Source organism: Hirundo rustica, chromosome 4 (assembly GCF_015227805.2).
Source record: "Hirundo rustica isolate bHirRus1 chromosome 4, bHirRus1.pri.v3, whole genome shotgun sequence".
NCBI classification, from domain to species: domain Eukaryota; kingdom Metazoa; phylum Chordata; class Aves; order Passeriformes; family Hirundinidae; genus Hirundo; species Hirundo rustica.
The window spans coordinates 49,373,005-49,388,053 of NC_053453.1; the positions used below are offsets into that span (position 1 = coordinate 49,373,005).

General features: G+C 44.9%; 2 protein-coding genes and 2 pseudogenes across 2 annotated transcripts; 2 read left to right on the forward strand and 2 right to left on the reverse strand.

The window, feature by feature from the left end:
* Positions 1 to 476: 476 nt before the first annotated feature.
* LOC120752167 (histone H3-like) lies at positions 477 to 9,666 on the forward strand. The gene is made up of 2 exons (XM_040062852.1): positions 477 to 879; positions 9,354 to 9,666. The coding sequence occupies exons 1-2, from the start codon at positions 536 to 538 to the stop codon at positions 9,664 to 9,666; spliced, it is 657 nt and encodes a 218-aa protein (XP_039918786.1). The 5' UTR covers positions 477 to 535.
* Positions 9,667 to 9,916: 250 nt separating this feature from the next.
* Positions 9,917 to 10,282, reverse strand: LOC120752088 (histone H2B 1/2/3/4/6-like; annotated as a pseudogene).
* Positions 10,283 to 10,483: 201 nt separating this feature from the next.
* LOC120752165 (histone H4) lies at positions 10,484 to 11,115 on the reverse strand. Its single transcript, XM_040062850.2, has one exon. It carries the CDS (start codon positions 11,098 to 11,100, stop codon positions 10,789 to 10,791), a length of 312 nt encoding a protein of 103 aa, XP_039918784.1. The 5' UTR covers positions 11,101 to 11,115; the 3' UTR covers positions 10,484 to 10,788.
* A 2,370-nt stretch (positions 11,116 to 13,485) lies between these two features.
* Positions 13,486 to 14,540, forward strand: LOC120752136 (histone H2B 1/2/3/4/6-like; annotated as a pseudogene).
* The last annotated feature ends 509 nt before the right edge of the window (positions 14,541 to 15,049 follow it).

Genomic DNA, 15,049 nt, shown 5'->3' on the forward strand with positions numbered 1-15,049 from the left:
ATATAAGTGACTCTAGAGGAAAAAGAAAAAAAAAAGAGCGAGGATGAGCGCTTCAACGAACCTCAGGTAGCTCGGGATCCGCAAGGAAGGCTGTAGTTGGGTAATTGCCTTTTACAAGGGGGTTAAATTCTGGTTGTCCCGGGCAGGGGCCGCGAGAAAACGACACAAAATCCAGAGTAAAAACTCCACCTGTGCTGGCGGGCTGCAGCTGTGGGCGTGCTGCGGGCCGTCGGCAGTCCCGCTCGGCAGCACGGAGCCTGAGGGATAAGAGGAAAATGAGCGCGGCTGCTCCCGCGGAGGGAGGGAGAGAGGGGCAGAGCGGAAAGCAGCAGCAGCGGCGGGAGCTCCCGCCCGCCTCCTTCTGCACCCCCCCGCCCCAACGACGCGCGGGATTTTCAAAGTCAGCCCCTTGTCCAATGGCAGCCGTCTCTTCGTGCTGGCCAATCACAGCGCGCTGGTGGCCATAAATAACGGCCCGTGTGGCTGCTCTTTGTTCAGCGTCTTCTCACTCGGCTGCGGGGCTCTTCTACGGGCGATGGCGCGCACGAAGCAGACGGCGCGTAAGTCGACGGGCGGGAAGGCGCCCCGCAAGCAGCTGGCCACCAAGGCTGCCCGCAAGAGCGCGCCGGCCACGGGCGGCGTCAAGAAGCCGCACCGCTACCGGCCCGGCACGGTGGCGCTGCGCGAGATCCGGCGCTACCAGAAGTCGACGGAGCTGCTGATCCGCAAGCTGCCCTTCCAGCGCCTGGTGCGCGAGATCGCGCAGGACTTCAAGACCGACCTGCGCTTCCAGAGCTCGGCCGTCATGGCGCTGCAGGAGGCCAGCGAGGCCTACCTGGTGGGGCTCTTCGAGGACACCAACCTGTGTGCCATCCACGCCAAGCGCGTCACCATCATGCCCAAGGACATCCAGCTGGCCCGGCGCATCCGCGGCGAGCGCGCGTAAGCTGGCAAACGGAAATCTCGCACCATCAGAAACCCAAAGGCTCTTTTAAGAGCCACCACAACATCACTGAAGAGCTGTAAATTTCTAGTCATCCGTGGGAAAGTGATTGGGGGGGGGGGGGGGGGGCGCTTTACAGTCGATAGTACTACTCTGCGTCTCAAGTAAGTACCAAACAACGTTGTAAATCGTGCTTGGTAGGATGTCTTTCGTAAAACTTTAGTGCGTGTACTTTTAAGGTGATTTTGCTGAAATAAGTTTTTATTTAGGGTGAAAAACTGCTTTCTACATGGTTTTTCCCCACGTCCTTATGGTATTTAGGAAACGTAGTCTTCACTGTTCTGAACTGGAAGATACCCACTTTAAAAATGAGTGGGTTTTATCTGTTAGCCTACATCTTACAATGATTTGTTCAAAGTGTTTTAAATTCTTAAAAGAAGAAACTTCTGGAGTCCTATTCTCATCATTAGAGAAGCTGAATATACTCTAAATCCCTCCTGTGTATTGTAAGTATTACACTGCCTCTACTTCATGTCCCTCTTTTAACTTCACTGTTTTTCAGTTTATTGCTTTATTCTGATAGCAGCAATATTGTATCTTCTCACACACACACATTTTGTTTTTGGGAGGGCTCGCGGGACTCACCTTGTTTCTTAAGGCGCAAAAACTTCTTTCCCGCCTTCCCTGGGAGGACTCTCAAATCAGTTGTTTCCTCAGCGCTTTATCACTCTTGGTCGTGAACGACGTCCCGCGTGCCTTTTCAGCCTATCTCAAGCATTACTGTTTATTCCCGAGATAAATGTATTTCCAAAAGTGGGAGGGGGAGGTGCATGGAATGTAACGTAGAGGTAAGGATGCATTCTGAGTACCTTTTCTAAGTTGTGTGCTTCTTGCTGGATCCAAACAAGGATCACACGTGTGATATCTTTAATAGTTAGAGATTTTAGGTTGCATGAATTTTCTGTCGTTATTGAGGCTCTTAAAAAGAATTGCTAAATATACCTCCAACTAAATGTTTTACAAGAAATGTCTGTGCTTGAAAACTTAGCAAGTCTAGAATAATTTTTAAGTGGAGTCTCTTGTTCATGTCCAGTGATTTTCATGAACCTACCTGGAAAACAGATTTCTGACTCTTGATTTCAGTCACATACACCCTATTGTTCTCCTAGTAAATAGATCTGTAGTTGCTTGAAAAATGTCCATTTCTAAAATTATTTTGGACTTTATGGCACCTTCATATATATTAATACTACATGTAGCTTTATGTAATTTGAGGAGCCTCCTGTTTTATTGAGTTATTGGAAATTGCGTCTCTCTGGTTTTTCGGTGCTACAAATGAGTACCTGTGGCTTTAAGAAGCGGTTGGTTTGAGTTAGACGCAGCCTTCATTTACTAGGAAATAAGGAGTCAATGAGAAATGCTTAGAGGAAATATTTCTCCTGGAAAGCCTAAGATTGCAAGACTCCTGGTTTAGTCTTAACTGGTGATAGGCTTCATTTTAGGAATATTTTTTCTCTGTGTCAGTAACTTGGACTCTGCAGCAAAATCTGACCAATCAAGTGCCTCCACACCATTTCCTTTCCTCTGTTTTTCTCACTTTCAGCCATTTTCTGTTTCTGAACCTTGGAGGGTTAGAAGGGAGAGAGGGGAAGACACTGGGAGTAATGCTTTGGGAATTAAGGTGTCTCTGCTGTGATTTATTCATCCCCCAGATTTGTTCATTGACAATAGGACTTGTGTTTTTCTGAACAGGTTTTTGGTTGGTTGGTTGTTTTTTTCCTTCCCATAGATTACCACCGGGATTGCAGAAATTAGTTTTAGTGAAAGCTAACTCATTTAATTTTATTGACATGGCCAAAAATGTGTTTACCAGGACCTGTTTGCATGTGTGTAATTTAAAAAAAAAAAAAATCAGGTAAAATAGCTTCTTCTAATAGTTTATTTAGAAGATATTTGATATATAAGCCGTTGGTCAGAGTAGTTACATTTCAGCAAAATGTAGCATCAGAAACATTGCGCCTTTCTTTTGCATATTCAGGAAACAATTTTTGAGCAGCGAGACAGGCAAACAAGTTTAATTTGCCTTAATCTTTTGACATTTTCCTCTCTTCTTATGAAGACTTCATACTGTTTTACTAAATTAAATATTATTTAGATTCATTCAGAGAGAGTTGCATGCTCAAACTGTAAGAAAAACACAAACAAAAAACCTAACACTTTATCAGCTGAGTAAGAAAGATGTGCAATGCTTTTTATTTTTTCAGGGCTCGTATAAACTCTAAATAATAATGCCTGAGTCTGAGGTAGTTTTGGGATATAATATGCAGCAAACAGGTGGTGTGTAGAACAGGCTACTTAGTGTAAGATTCCCTAAGTCCAAGTGAGAATAAAAGTGGAGGTTCCTCTGGTGCTTTGCAGGGGATCCTGAGATAAATGAATGCTGCCAAGTCAAAGCTGGATGTGAGCAAGACCTCTGCGCTGAGCTGCTGAGGGCTGGCTTGAGGGTTGCTGTTGGTAATCAAGGTGATTTTAGATGCTCAGCCAGATATTTGGCTAGGACTGTTCCTGTTCCTTTAGCCATCCCCTGTGGATGAACTGGCTCAAATTTAAGTCATGGCTTGGAAGAACGTTCTTATAAGTCCAATGGGTAAAATAGACTATAGCTACTGACATCCTGGTGAAATACTTCATTTCATACAAATATAGGTCTTATGACAGTATCTTTCTAGAACAAAAATATTTGAATCAGTCCTATTTGACGGCTATTAATTTCTGAAAAAATCTGAAGATATATATCCATATGAAAGGAAGGTTCTCATTTGCATTAACTACTGTTATGTATGTATTTTGTAAAGGTGGTTGCAAGCCAGCATGCAAAGACAGGTCCTAAACATGTTTTTATTTGCAAATCCCTCTTGTGGGCTCCTTCATAATCTGAATCACCTGTGGGTTGTAGTCTTCAGTAACCACCAACAGTGAGGTTTGAACTTGGCCCACTGCAGCTCTGCTATAGGCCTGGCAAGTACTGCCCTGCTGCATCATTGCCTCTCTCTTCACTCCCACTTTCAAGTCATGTTGCGTCTTCAAGCTGGGTATCAGCCTGTTTCAGATTGTAGATGTGCAAACAACGTTGCCACAACAGTATGAACATTTATTAAAATTTTATATTATATATTAGAAAGGACTTTGTTGCCTACTCCTATTATGGAATTAATTACACTGGCCATAATAACAGGGTCTGACCCTAGGATCCTGCTGATTAATGCACTTTTCCAAGTGAAGGTTTCCAGTTTATCTTTTATTAGTTCTCAGGTTACAGCTTGAGCTGGGTAGATCTGTAGAGTGACCAGTACACCAAAAATTAACCTTCAATCCTACACAGGCCAGCTAGCACTCAACTCCCAAGCCCATCAGCTGCTTCTGGTCCATCGTCTCTTTTGTTGGTTTTTCTTGTGTTTTTTTCACCTGACATTACCTCAATTCTTGGAGTTGTTTCCTTGGTCCTTCCTAACCTTTTTTGTTCTACTTTGGGTGAGTGGTACATTTAGCAGCATTAGCTTTTAATAAAACCTTTTATTTTGGTCAGCTCTTGTGGCCTAATGCTACACCCACTCCAGCCACTAATGATAAATTACTTAATACATCATGAGAATATGGAGAATACAGTTAATTAATATTTCCTGTGTAATACTGTGAAGCAGCACAAGATGGAAAGCTCTGTTCTCAGTGAAGTTGTTATGACAATAACAAGGTTTAGTAATAAAAAGACAACAAACTAAAGGAACATTATATACGTTGTAAAGATAATGTAAACAGAGTTTGAATTAAACCCACTTGTACATAAAAAATGTAAGCCCTTCTTACTGGGGGCCTCAGCCCCAGTGTGTGATGACTGATAGGAATTGGGGAAACAAATCCTGCAGCTCCAGGGACACTGGGGTGGCAAAAGACATGCCCCAATCCTTGCTCACTCCACGCTGTTTTAATCTGTACCACCCACGGTGCCTTGCATCTCAGTCTAAAGGTGTGTTTATCTTTGGCTTCAGGTTCAAAGACCCACAAAGTTTAGAGCTCCAGGGGCACTGGTGCCACCAAACACTGCCCTGACCCTGCTTCCTCCACACCTTTCTCTTCCAGGCCATCCAGGGTGCTGGGCACCTTGGCCTCAGCCCAAGCCTGCTCTTAAGGTAAGGTGTCAGAGTCACAGCTGCAGGGACACTGGGGCGAGAAAGAGCGTGTCAAGGGCAGCGTGGCCCTGCCCCAATGCTGTTCCCTCCTTGCCTTTCTCATCTGGGTCACCTTTGGTGCTTTCTCAAGTTTCCATGTATTGGCAATGTTCAGCTCCATATCTGCTTCCCTGTCCTTCATGTTTTTTCATCCTTAAACACTATGAGGTTTTGCTAGTCCATTAAAGTGAAGATGCTTTTTTAATGGGTTTGAGCACTTTGTCTTTACACATCAGACAAGTCTGTACTCTGCTGTGCTGTCTGTTTTTATGTGGAAGTTAAATGTAGTTAAGATATTAAAAAAACGGATTACATATTGTCTGTCCTTATTGCTTTTCTCTCTACATTTTATTCTTGCTCATTACTATCTATTTCCGAAGATCTTCCATTTCATTGCATGCCGTCCCCATGCCATGAATATTTGATGTATTTATGTGTATCCCCTTTCTCTCTGCATATAGATTTTTATTTCTTATGCTATTCCAAGCGCATTACTGATCCATCAGGGCGGATCAGTTAAGCTATACAAAATTTTGGCCTGTAAGAGCTTCGCTTGCGATGCCATCAATAGGAAGTAATTGATCCAGAGGTGACATGATATAATTTTCCATAAGTGTTCCATATGCTCTTGTGGATTTTAGGGTAGTATGCCAATGTTGTAATGAACATAAGTATCTAGAGCCTAAGGTATGATGTAAGAAGCATTAAAAAAAAAAAAAAAAAAAGGCACACAAAAGAACAGAATAAAATAAAAAGTGTTTCTGAGCCATAGCTTTTCAGGAACAGCCAAAAATAAAATGTAAATCTTAGTGTGTTTTAGATGCTAATTCAGTGTGCTGAGGTCTGAACATTTCCTGAATTGATTCAGACTACTGATAATATATGGAAAACAGGTAAGATCTCCACTGCACCAATGTAATGATAAGTAGCAGTCGAGAATTTCTGAAAGCTTTGCTGCAGTCAACTAACTCTGTCAAAGTCATTGCCACACTAAGATTGAAGAACTTCTAAGCAACAAACGGAGCCAGCTGCAATTCAAGTTACTTATATCGTGAAATAGAACATTAAGGGAGGTTTTCTTTCCCTCCTTTTTCCTAAATGAGGTATGCTGTTGGTTGCTGAAATTGAATGCTCTTTTCCTTGTTTGGGGCAATTTTGATCTTCCCATCACTTCTCCCAGGCAGACTCATCTGACAGGTTGTTGTTGTTTTTTAATAGGAAAAAAGCACTTGTTTGGAAAAAATTAAGATCATTACATGGATATGGACTAGTCCACTTCCAGGAGGGATACATTTAAAAGTCTAAGAGTGGTAACCACGCAGACACCAAAGGAAAATGGAAGTGTTGCCAACACTTGTCACTCTCAGGCTCCTTTGATATTCTCAGTCTAGGCCCATATGACACAGAAATTTTTCCACAACGAAAGTGTCACCTCATCTCTGCCTCCAGTGCTTGGAAAACGGTAACAGTCAGCAGCATTTCCAGGCCATTCCTTGCTATTTTGCTGGTTGTTTAGGCAGGTGCTTGCAGAGTTTGAGTTCACCTTACAGCAGCAGCGCAATTGCAGCCTACACAGAAATAAAATGAAAATACTGAATACATGCTGTGAGGACTAAATTACAAATGTTCTTTTCAAAGATCTGTAACTGGGATCTTTAAATGGGAAGAATAGGAAGTTCTTAACATCCTTATAAAATTTAATTAGTTTAATGGCCCTGAAATGCATGGCTGTAAGACTACATTAGAGGTATTTTCTAACATACAATATTTTGTAAGCACCTGTATATGTTCTATTTTAAGAACGCTTTCAAGTACTAAAATTTTTATCCTCCAGAGTTTTAGGGAATGGGGCTGGTTTGGTTTCTTAATGCATTATAGATAATATTTAAGAGTTACTCTTTTATCCTAAGTTTAATTAAAAGTACAGTATGAAGTTTGCACTAATTCACCCAAACTGTCCCAGGATGTATTCAGAACTCAACTATACAGGAGACACCCTCACCCTTGTCCTCAGAAACATAAAGCAGAGCTCCTAGAGCCGCCCTGAGACCCTCCATGAGCCTCCACCAGGTATTTACTATTGCAAAAGGGATGGCATTCAACTCCTCCTTCTCTTGGTTATCTTTCCACAACTGTTTCATTTATTGATCAGTGCTAATGGTGTCTTTATTTAGCATTCTCGTTAGGAGTTTGGAGTTGCTAATTGCTTTTTGTAAATGTAGGAGGGTCATGTGACAGGAGGATGTCACGCAGATGCTGATGGATCAATCACTTTCCCATAGAAGACTCCAGTTTAAATATAGGAATCAAATAGAAGGTTGGATTAGTGGTGCTTAGAGGGTGATCAACCAGGAAAGCCAAGATGGCATCATGTTAGGGAAGAATAAAAAACAAATGCACTATGATACATCCATAAATGCTGGAGTCATGATTCCAAAACAGGCAGTTCCCTAAGTTACGAAATAGATTCTATCAGTAAATCTACAGTTTCACAAAAGAAGGCTGAAGAGCATTGAACAAAGTTGTCTGCTGCAGAGTAAAATAGAAAAAGAGCTAAAAGATGACAACAGATATTAAAACAAGCAAGCAAACAAACAAATGAACCCTAGCAAAACCAACCAAACCCAGATTTTTTTCCTTATGTTCCGGCATTTGGCAAAAGTAATTTGGATAAATCTGTTTATCTTACAAAAAGACAGCAAATTCCTTTCTGAATATATATGTGCTACACTTTTGAGGGGATCAGTGAGAAGAGGTAAAGAAAAAGAGAAATTTCTTACCCTAAAATGTCTGAGTCATTAATAAGAAAGAAGACTACTGTGGCATGAGGTGTTTTTAAAGCAGCACTTTCTTTTTCTTCTCTTTTTCAAAGAAGTTACACAAAATTATGCCAGTGAGAATGTTTTATAATGCTCAGAGTTCTCAGAATACTAAGATTAAATGCAAATTAAACCAGAAACCACACACACACACACACACACACACACACACACAAAAAAAAACCTAAAAAATTCTTTGGGAAATTCTTATTTTCACACTTCTTGAAGACTTATTTATTTTTATGTCAATATTCCTCTATTAACTGTAAAGATTGTTTATTATTACCCAAATTCAATAGAAATTTGTGAAAATTTTGCTGTCAAATATTAGAAAGGGAAAATACCAAGTAGCCCCAAATGTTTTTAATTGTGAAATTGAGTTTAATCTCAATTAGTGTAATAGTATTTGTGTCAGGAAGGAAAAGTTTATTAGTTTGTGCAATTTTGCCTTAATCCGGGGAAAAAAATTGAGCAGCAGTCCTATTTTAAATGCTGCATGTTTAGCAAGGAAATAACCCAAACATTAGCATGAGAGGCTTGAAATAGTCTTTCATTTCCGTTACGGTGTGGACCAAGAAGTCTCCTACTTCCCTAGCAGGAAGCATTCCAAGAAAATGTTGCTTCTTCATTACGGCCTCTTCTTTTATAATTCTTTAGGCTCTCAGCTTTCCTAGAAACAGTCAAAAATCTGCTAGGTAAGTAAAGGTATGACAGACAATATGTACATGTTAGCATGTGTATGCGCGTTTGTGTTTCCAGGAAACAACCAAATAAACAAAGCCCAGTGAAACAAACACAGGCTCTAGAACTGTTAACGCTTTAATTCTCTGTAAAGAAATTTGACATTAAAAAAAAAACCAAACCAACACAAACAAACAAACAAACAAAACCCCACAGAACCAGAAGCCGGGATGGACGAGCAGCGGAGGGGCGGGGCGGGAGCGTCGGGCGAGTGTCCGCATTGGTAGGATTTTGCCGCAGACCAGCGGGAGAGGGGAAGGAGGTGCCGGAAAAGGGTGCTGCAGTCCCCTCTCCTGCTACCGGCGGAGACTCAGAGCCCCTGGGGACCCGTCACCGCCCAGGGGTACACGGCCGGAGCGGGACGGGACGGGAGAACAGGAGAGAGGCGCGGACTGAGAGATGGGGCGGGCACGGCCCCGCTTGGGAGGGGCGGAGCCGCCGGGCGCATCCGTGGGACACGGCGCGCGTCGCGGGAAGCCCGTGAGGGAGGAGGGGACCGCTGGGCGGAGACTGGGCACGAGGCCTCGCCTTCTGCAGCAGTCTTCAACCAGGTCGGCCCTGGGGAAATAACGAGCCGCTGGCGGCAGTTGATTGGCTGCCGGATGCTGCCGCGGGTCGGGGTATAATGTCTGGCCGGGGCAAGGGCGGCAAGGGGCTCGGCAAGGGCGGCGCCAAGCGCCACCGCAAGGTGCTGCGCGACAACATCCAGGGCATCACCAAGCCGGCCATTCGCCGTCTGGCTCGGCGCGGCGGTGTCAAGCGCATCTCCGGGCTCATCTACGAGGAGACGCGCGGCGTGCTTAAGGTGTTCCTGGAGAACGTGATCCGCGATGCCGTCACCTACACGGAGCACGCCAAGAGGAAGACGGTCACGGCCATGGACGTGGTCTATGCCCTCAAGCGCCAGGGTCGCACCCTCTACGGCTTCGGTGGCTGAGTTGAAATTGTTAAATTTGGAGTTCTCTTAAATATCAAGGCTCTTTTCAGAGCCACACAGATTTCACAAGCAGAGCTTGTAATTGCTCAAGTGAGTATATTCAGTACCTACCACAGCGTATAGTTTATATTTTCTTGCATTTGCATTGCATAATTCACATGAAAAAAGCCCCAAATCAGGAGTTGCAGCTCACTTAGGGAACGTATGGTGGCTCCTAAAAGAGCCATTTGATTTATAATTTTAAATCCTTTTACGTGGAGCTGGTGTACTTGGTGACAGCCTTGGTGCCCTCGGACACGGCGTGCTTGGCCAGCTCGCCGGGCAGCAGCAGGCGCACGGCCGTCTGGATCTCCCGCGACGTGATGGTGGAGCGCTTGTTGTAGTGCGCCAGGCGCGACGCCTCGCCGGCGATGCGCTCGAAGATGTCGTTGACGAAGGAGTTCATGATGCCCATGGCCTTGGACGAGATGCCCGTGTCGGGGTGCACCTGCTTCAGCACCTTGTACACGTAGATCGAGTGGCTCTCTTTCTACGCTTCTTGTCACCTTTGAGTCTTGGTGACAGCTTTCTTGAAGTCTTTCTTAAGAGTGGGAGGGGATTTAGCTGGTTTCGGCATCTTTATTATTTTCTTTCCAAGATCTTCACTATAGCAGAAACAACATCGAAAATGGCGCCTGACACGCCCGCCCCCCCCCTCCCCCTCCCCCTCCCCCTCCCCCACCTTCTTTTTAAGGGTGCTATGCAAATTTGAGGCTTATAATAGTTCAATTCCCATTTAAGTAAAAAGTACAAACGTAATTTCAGGCACTTCCGTCCTGTAACCACCAGAGCTCAGGAGCTGCCGTTTACGCAATCCTAGTTGCACCTAAGATCCTGGATCTATTAAGAAAATTCACTGCGTGATGCAAAATGTACTGGGTGGATATTTACTAGAGCGTTTACAGTCAATGCTAAGTTCTTACACGCTTCAACATTTCTGTTATTATGACTTTACATTTTCCTAAAACCTTTAGTAATACAAGGACGCACAGATCAGTGACAAAACAGCTCTTATCATGAGATTTGTGGGTGGCTCTGAAAAGAGCCTTGGTGTTACATGCAATATAAATTTAAAGGAACAGTTTAGCCGCCGAAGCCGTAGAGGGTGCGACCCTGGCGCTTGAGGGCATAGACCACGTCCATAGCCGTGACCGTCTTCCTTTTAGCGTGCTCCGTGTAGGTGACGGCATCGCGGATCACGTTCTCCAGGAACACCTTAAGCACGCCGCGCGTCTCCTCGTAGATGAGCCCCGAGATGCGCTTGACACCGCCGCGCCGAGCCAGACGGCGAATGGCCGGCTTGGTGATGCCCTGGATGTTGTCGCGCAGCACCTTGCGGTGGCGCTTGGCGCCGCCCTTGCCGAGCCCCTTGCCGCCCTTGCCCCGGCCAGACATATTCCAGCGCTCCCAACACACAGCTCAATGCGCCGGTAACCGCCGCGCGCCTTTCTATATCGCCGGCGGTCCGACCTGGTTGAGGACTGCGCCGCGGCCGAGACGGGGCGGGCTCGTTGCGCGCCCTTCCCCCCGCGGGCCGGGGCTTTGGCGCCTTCGCTCCCGCCGCGGCCGCGCGCTGCCGGCTCGGGCCCGCCCCGCCCGCGGCCTCTCGGTGCCGATAGGGAGCGGGGCTCCGCCGGCCGCGGGATGCAGCAAAAGCCGGCCAATGGCGGCGGCGGGGCCGGGAGAGCCGCGTTCCGCCCGCGCTCCGCCGCCGCCATCGAGCTGCGCCCTAACAAAGGGCCCGGCTGGGCAAGGGAGAGAGTGGGAGGTAATGTGCTGCGAGTTTTTTTTGTTTTATTCCGTGAGGGTGACATTTTACGTTTTTGTTCATGGGGAAGTTCTTTTGTGTGTCCCATGTCCTTGGGTTAATTATCACGCAGCTTTGTTCTGTTTATGGGAGTGATGACGGAGCTGATTTATGTCTCTTGCAGCTCTGCCTATGATAAAAACCTACACCATTTCATGTGCTTTTAAAAAGTGGTATGGTCTCACTCTTTATTGATATCTATTGAAGTATTCCTTTCATTGGTTTTTTTCTTCATTTTATATTACATTTTGAATACAAACCAGTATTTTTTATTTACTGTACTTCTACAGCCACGTTCATTTTAATGAGATCTATCGTCTTAATCACCTTTGTTAGTTTCAAGTGTCCATAGGTGTGGGCTTGATTTTTTTCTTTTTGAAAATGCATGGTTGACTTCTTCTCCTTCTTTAGTCTTTTTTTTTTTTTTTCCCCCCCCCTTTTTTTTTTTTTCTGTTGAAACGTGACGCATATATTTAATGTTTCTCCAGGGGAGTTTTAGGGTCTTCAGATTATAACAACACTCAACAATTTACAAAACTATAACACTTGCAGCTACAGGTGACAAAGCATGGTGCAAATAATATAGTTATGCTTAAAAATTTAGTCTCAACAACTAAGAGATCTACAATAGCTACTCGCAGCCTTGCAACCCAGCTTCTCAAATGTGATTCTAAGGTCCATCGTGCACTTTAAAAATTTTCCCAAATAATCCCAACTACAAGACAAATGAGTTTCATCATTAGTCGATTTGTAATTTTCCCTAGTGCTATGTGCTGTCTCCTCTTGATTGCCAAGTTGTTCTTTAACTTTTCCTGTGACTTCTTGGTTCTTTTCTCTGTATTCCCCATAGAAAATTACACCACACAAAAGTGAAATTATGTTCATAAACTAATTTAAATCTCCAACATATATCTCTGTTCTGTATGTTAGGCAGCAGGGCTGCGGAGAGAGGGCAGATATTAAAATAGAGCAGCAGGATAACCGAGGTAGCATTAAGCTGCTCTTTTCAACACTCATTTACCTCCACAGTTTAGGAAATATGTACTGCAGAAGCACTTTCAAGCAAGCCTCTCTCAGTGGGAAGGAAAAATATCCCACCCTTTCTTTGTCTGCTTCCCTTCAGACACCACTATTTTGCACACAGGGTGGAGATCTTTGTGGATCTATGCTTCTGCTTAGCATGGTAAAAAGGAAAAAAGAGCAGAAGATAAGATCTCCTTTTTCACTCATTCTAGATAAGTAGCATGGGCCTATACAAGAAACATTTTTCCTCTGATACCAGGTAAATCCAGCCTTTGAATAATCCTTAAAGTTTCCAAGAGGAAATAGCATAATGGTTTCTTCCTGCACAATGAAGTGATATTAGCAAGAAACCAGCTTGATTTTCTGGTTCATGATAATTTCAAGCTGCAGAATAAAATTCACATTTAATTTTTAGGATTCTCATGGTTTTCACTTACACATGTAATTCCAATATTTATTGCATCTTAGGAGAAATCCAATCATTTTATGTTACAAATTAAATCACAGCTTCCATCTCATTTAAATTGGTGAAAAAGAAGCCGTCCTCTACAGGCCGAAATGATTAATTATAAACATGATTAACGGTGCTCGTATTCCAGACTCTCTATATCTTTCCTGGTTGCATCTTTTTCCCTTTTACATTTATCTTGTGGCTGTTAGAAATGCTGACTATTCTGTGAAGCATGTAGGTATACTCCTTCACATAGGAAAAAAAAAAAAGAAAAAGGAAAATAAAAGAGTAGCAGAACCCCTGACAAGTTGTTTCTGGGTTTGGGTTGCCTTTTTTTTTTTTTTTTTTTTCCCCCCCTTAGAAATGCCCATGACTACATTTTGTTGTTCCAAACCCACCGGCTGCTGCAGGGGACACACGAGCCGGGTGCTCCGGGGTGACCCCGGGCCGGGGAGAGGCCGCACCGCAGCGGAAGAGCTTAGGCATCGAACGCTGGGATTGAAAGAGATCACTCTGATTGGCTGATAGCAATCGAATCATGGACCAATCCTAGCGTGGTGTTTAAATAAGACCAATAGCAAAGAGCTTCGCGCAGTGCGTGTCGTCACTACGCCGGCTGTCCAATGGAAGCTCTGGTTTCTGATACCAGAGATTTGCATAAGGGCTCTATAAATGGCGGTGCAATCGCAGGATCCGATACTCCGCTGTAACGAAGCAGTAAAGAAGGTGCAGCTATGCCTGAGCCGGCCAAGTCTGCCCCCGCGCCCAAGAAGGGCTCCAAGAAGGCGGTCACTAAGACGCAGAAGAAGGGCGACAAGAAGCGCAAGAAGAGCCGCAAGGAGAGCTACTCGATCTACGTGTACAAGGTGCTGAAGCAGGTGCACCCCGACACGGGCATCTCGTCCAAGGCCATGGGCATCATGAACTCCTTCGTCAACGACATCTTCGAGCGCATCGCCGGCGAGGCGTCGCGCCTGGCGCACTACAACAAGCGCTCCACCATCACGTCGCGGGAGATCCAGACGGCCGTGCGCCTGCTGCTGCCCGGCGAGCTGGCCAAGCACGCCGTGTCCGAGGGCACCAAGGCTGTCACCAAGTACACCAGCTCCAAGTAGGGCGTCTCGGACCGTCACCTTCGACCCAAAGGCTCTTTTAAGAGCCACCAATTTGTCAAGTAAATGAGCTGAATCAATTCTTTTAGGGGGGAGGTGTGTAAGTAGTTTAATGTTTGCATGTTTAGTTAGTAAATCAGGGGGTACTCTCCCCTCAGCAAGTAGAAAGTTATCCAGTACATTTTCCAGAAGTTTACCTTGCCCTATGCGTAGTATTTATACTTTGTTGTTCAAAATCTAATCCGGTTACATCCTAAAAGGGACTTTAAAACGCAGCAACTTGTGCAAAAGCAAGTCCCGTGGGAATGGTGAGATTGTTGAAATTTTCTACGAGTTAAGTGCCTTTTACTTGAAAGACCTAGCATTTACTTTCCGTGTACTTTAGTAAAATTTAAAAAAAACCCCAAAACCTGTTATGGCGGCTTAATTTTTGAGCCGGGCTTGTACTTTTTGTTGTGTGGGGGTCTTTTTGGTTCGTGGGGTTTTTTTGTTTTTTTTTTTTTTTTAATTAGAATACTCGCATGTACCCTTACCTGGCATTACCCCTGTCAAAAAACGGGCTGTTTTTTTCCTTCAAGTACGTGTCCATACTCGATAGGAAAAGATTTTCTTAACGAAGGGTTTTTGGGCTTAAAACACCCATGTCCCAAAATTTTGCAGGACTTGGTTCTTTCTTTAAGGAAACACACAAAAAGTGAGCGATCAATGATTTACATGATTTACACTGCGAGGTTTACTGAGAGCCGAGGAGAATGGGAGCGTGTAGCCGGAGGCTTCCTGCCCCGCGGCGCCGCTGCGGGAGCGGAGATCCTCAGCAGCTGCCGCCGGACAGGGCCGTGGCACGGTCCGCACGTTTCTCCGTCCCTGCTCCGTGCCCCTCTTCGCCTCCCCCAGCCACCCTCGGCTCGAAGGCCGTGAGACAGGGGAAGTGAGGGCCGATGCGGTGCCGCG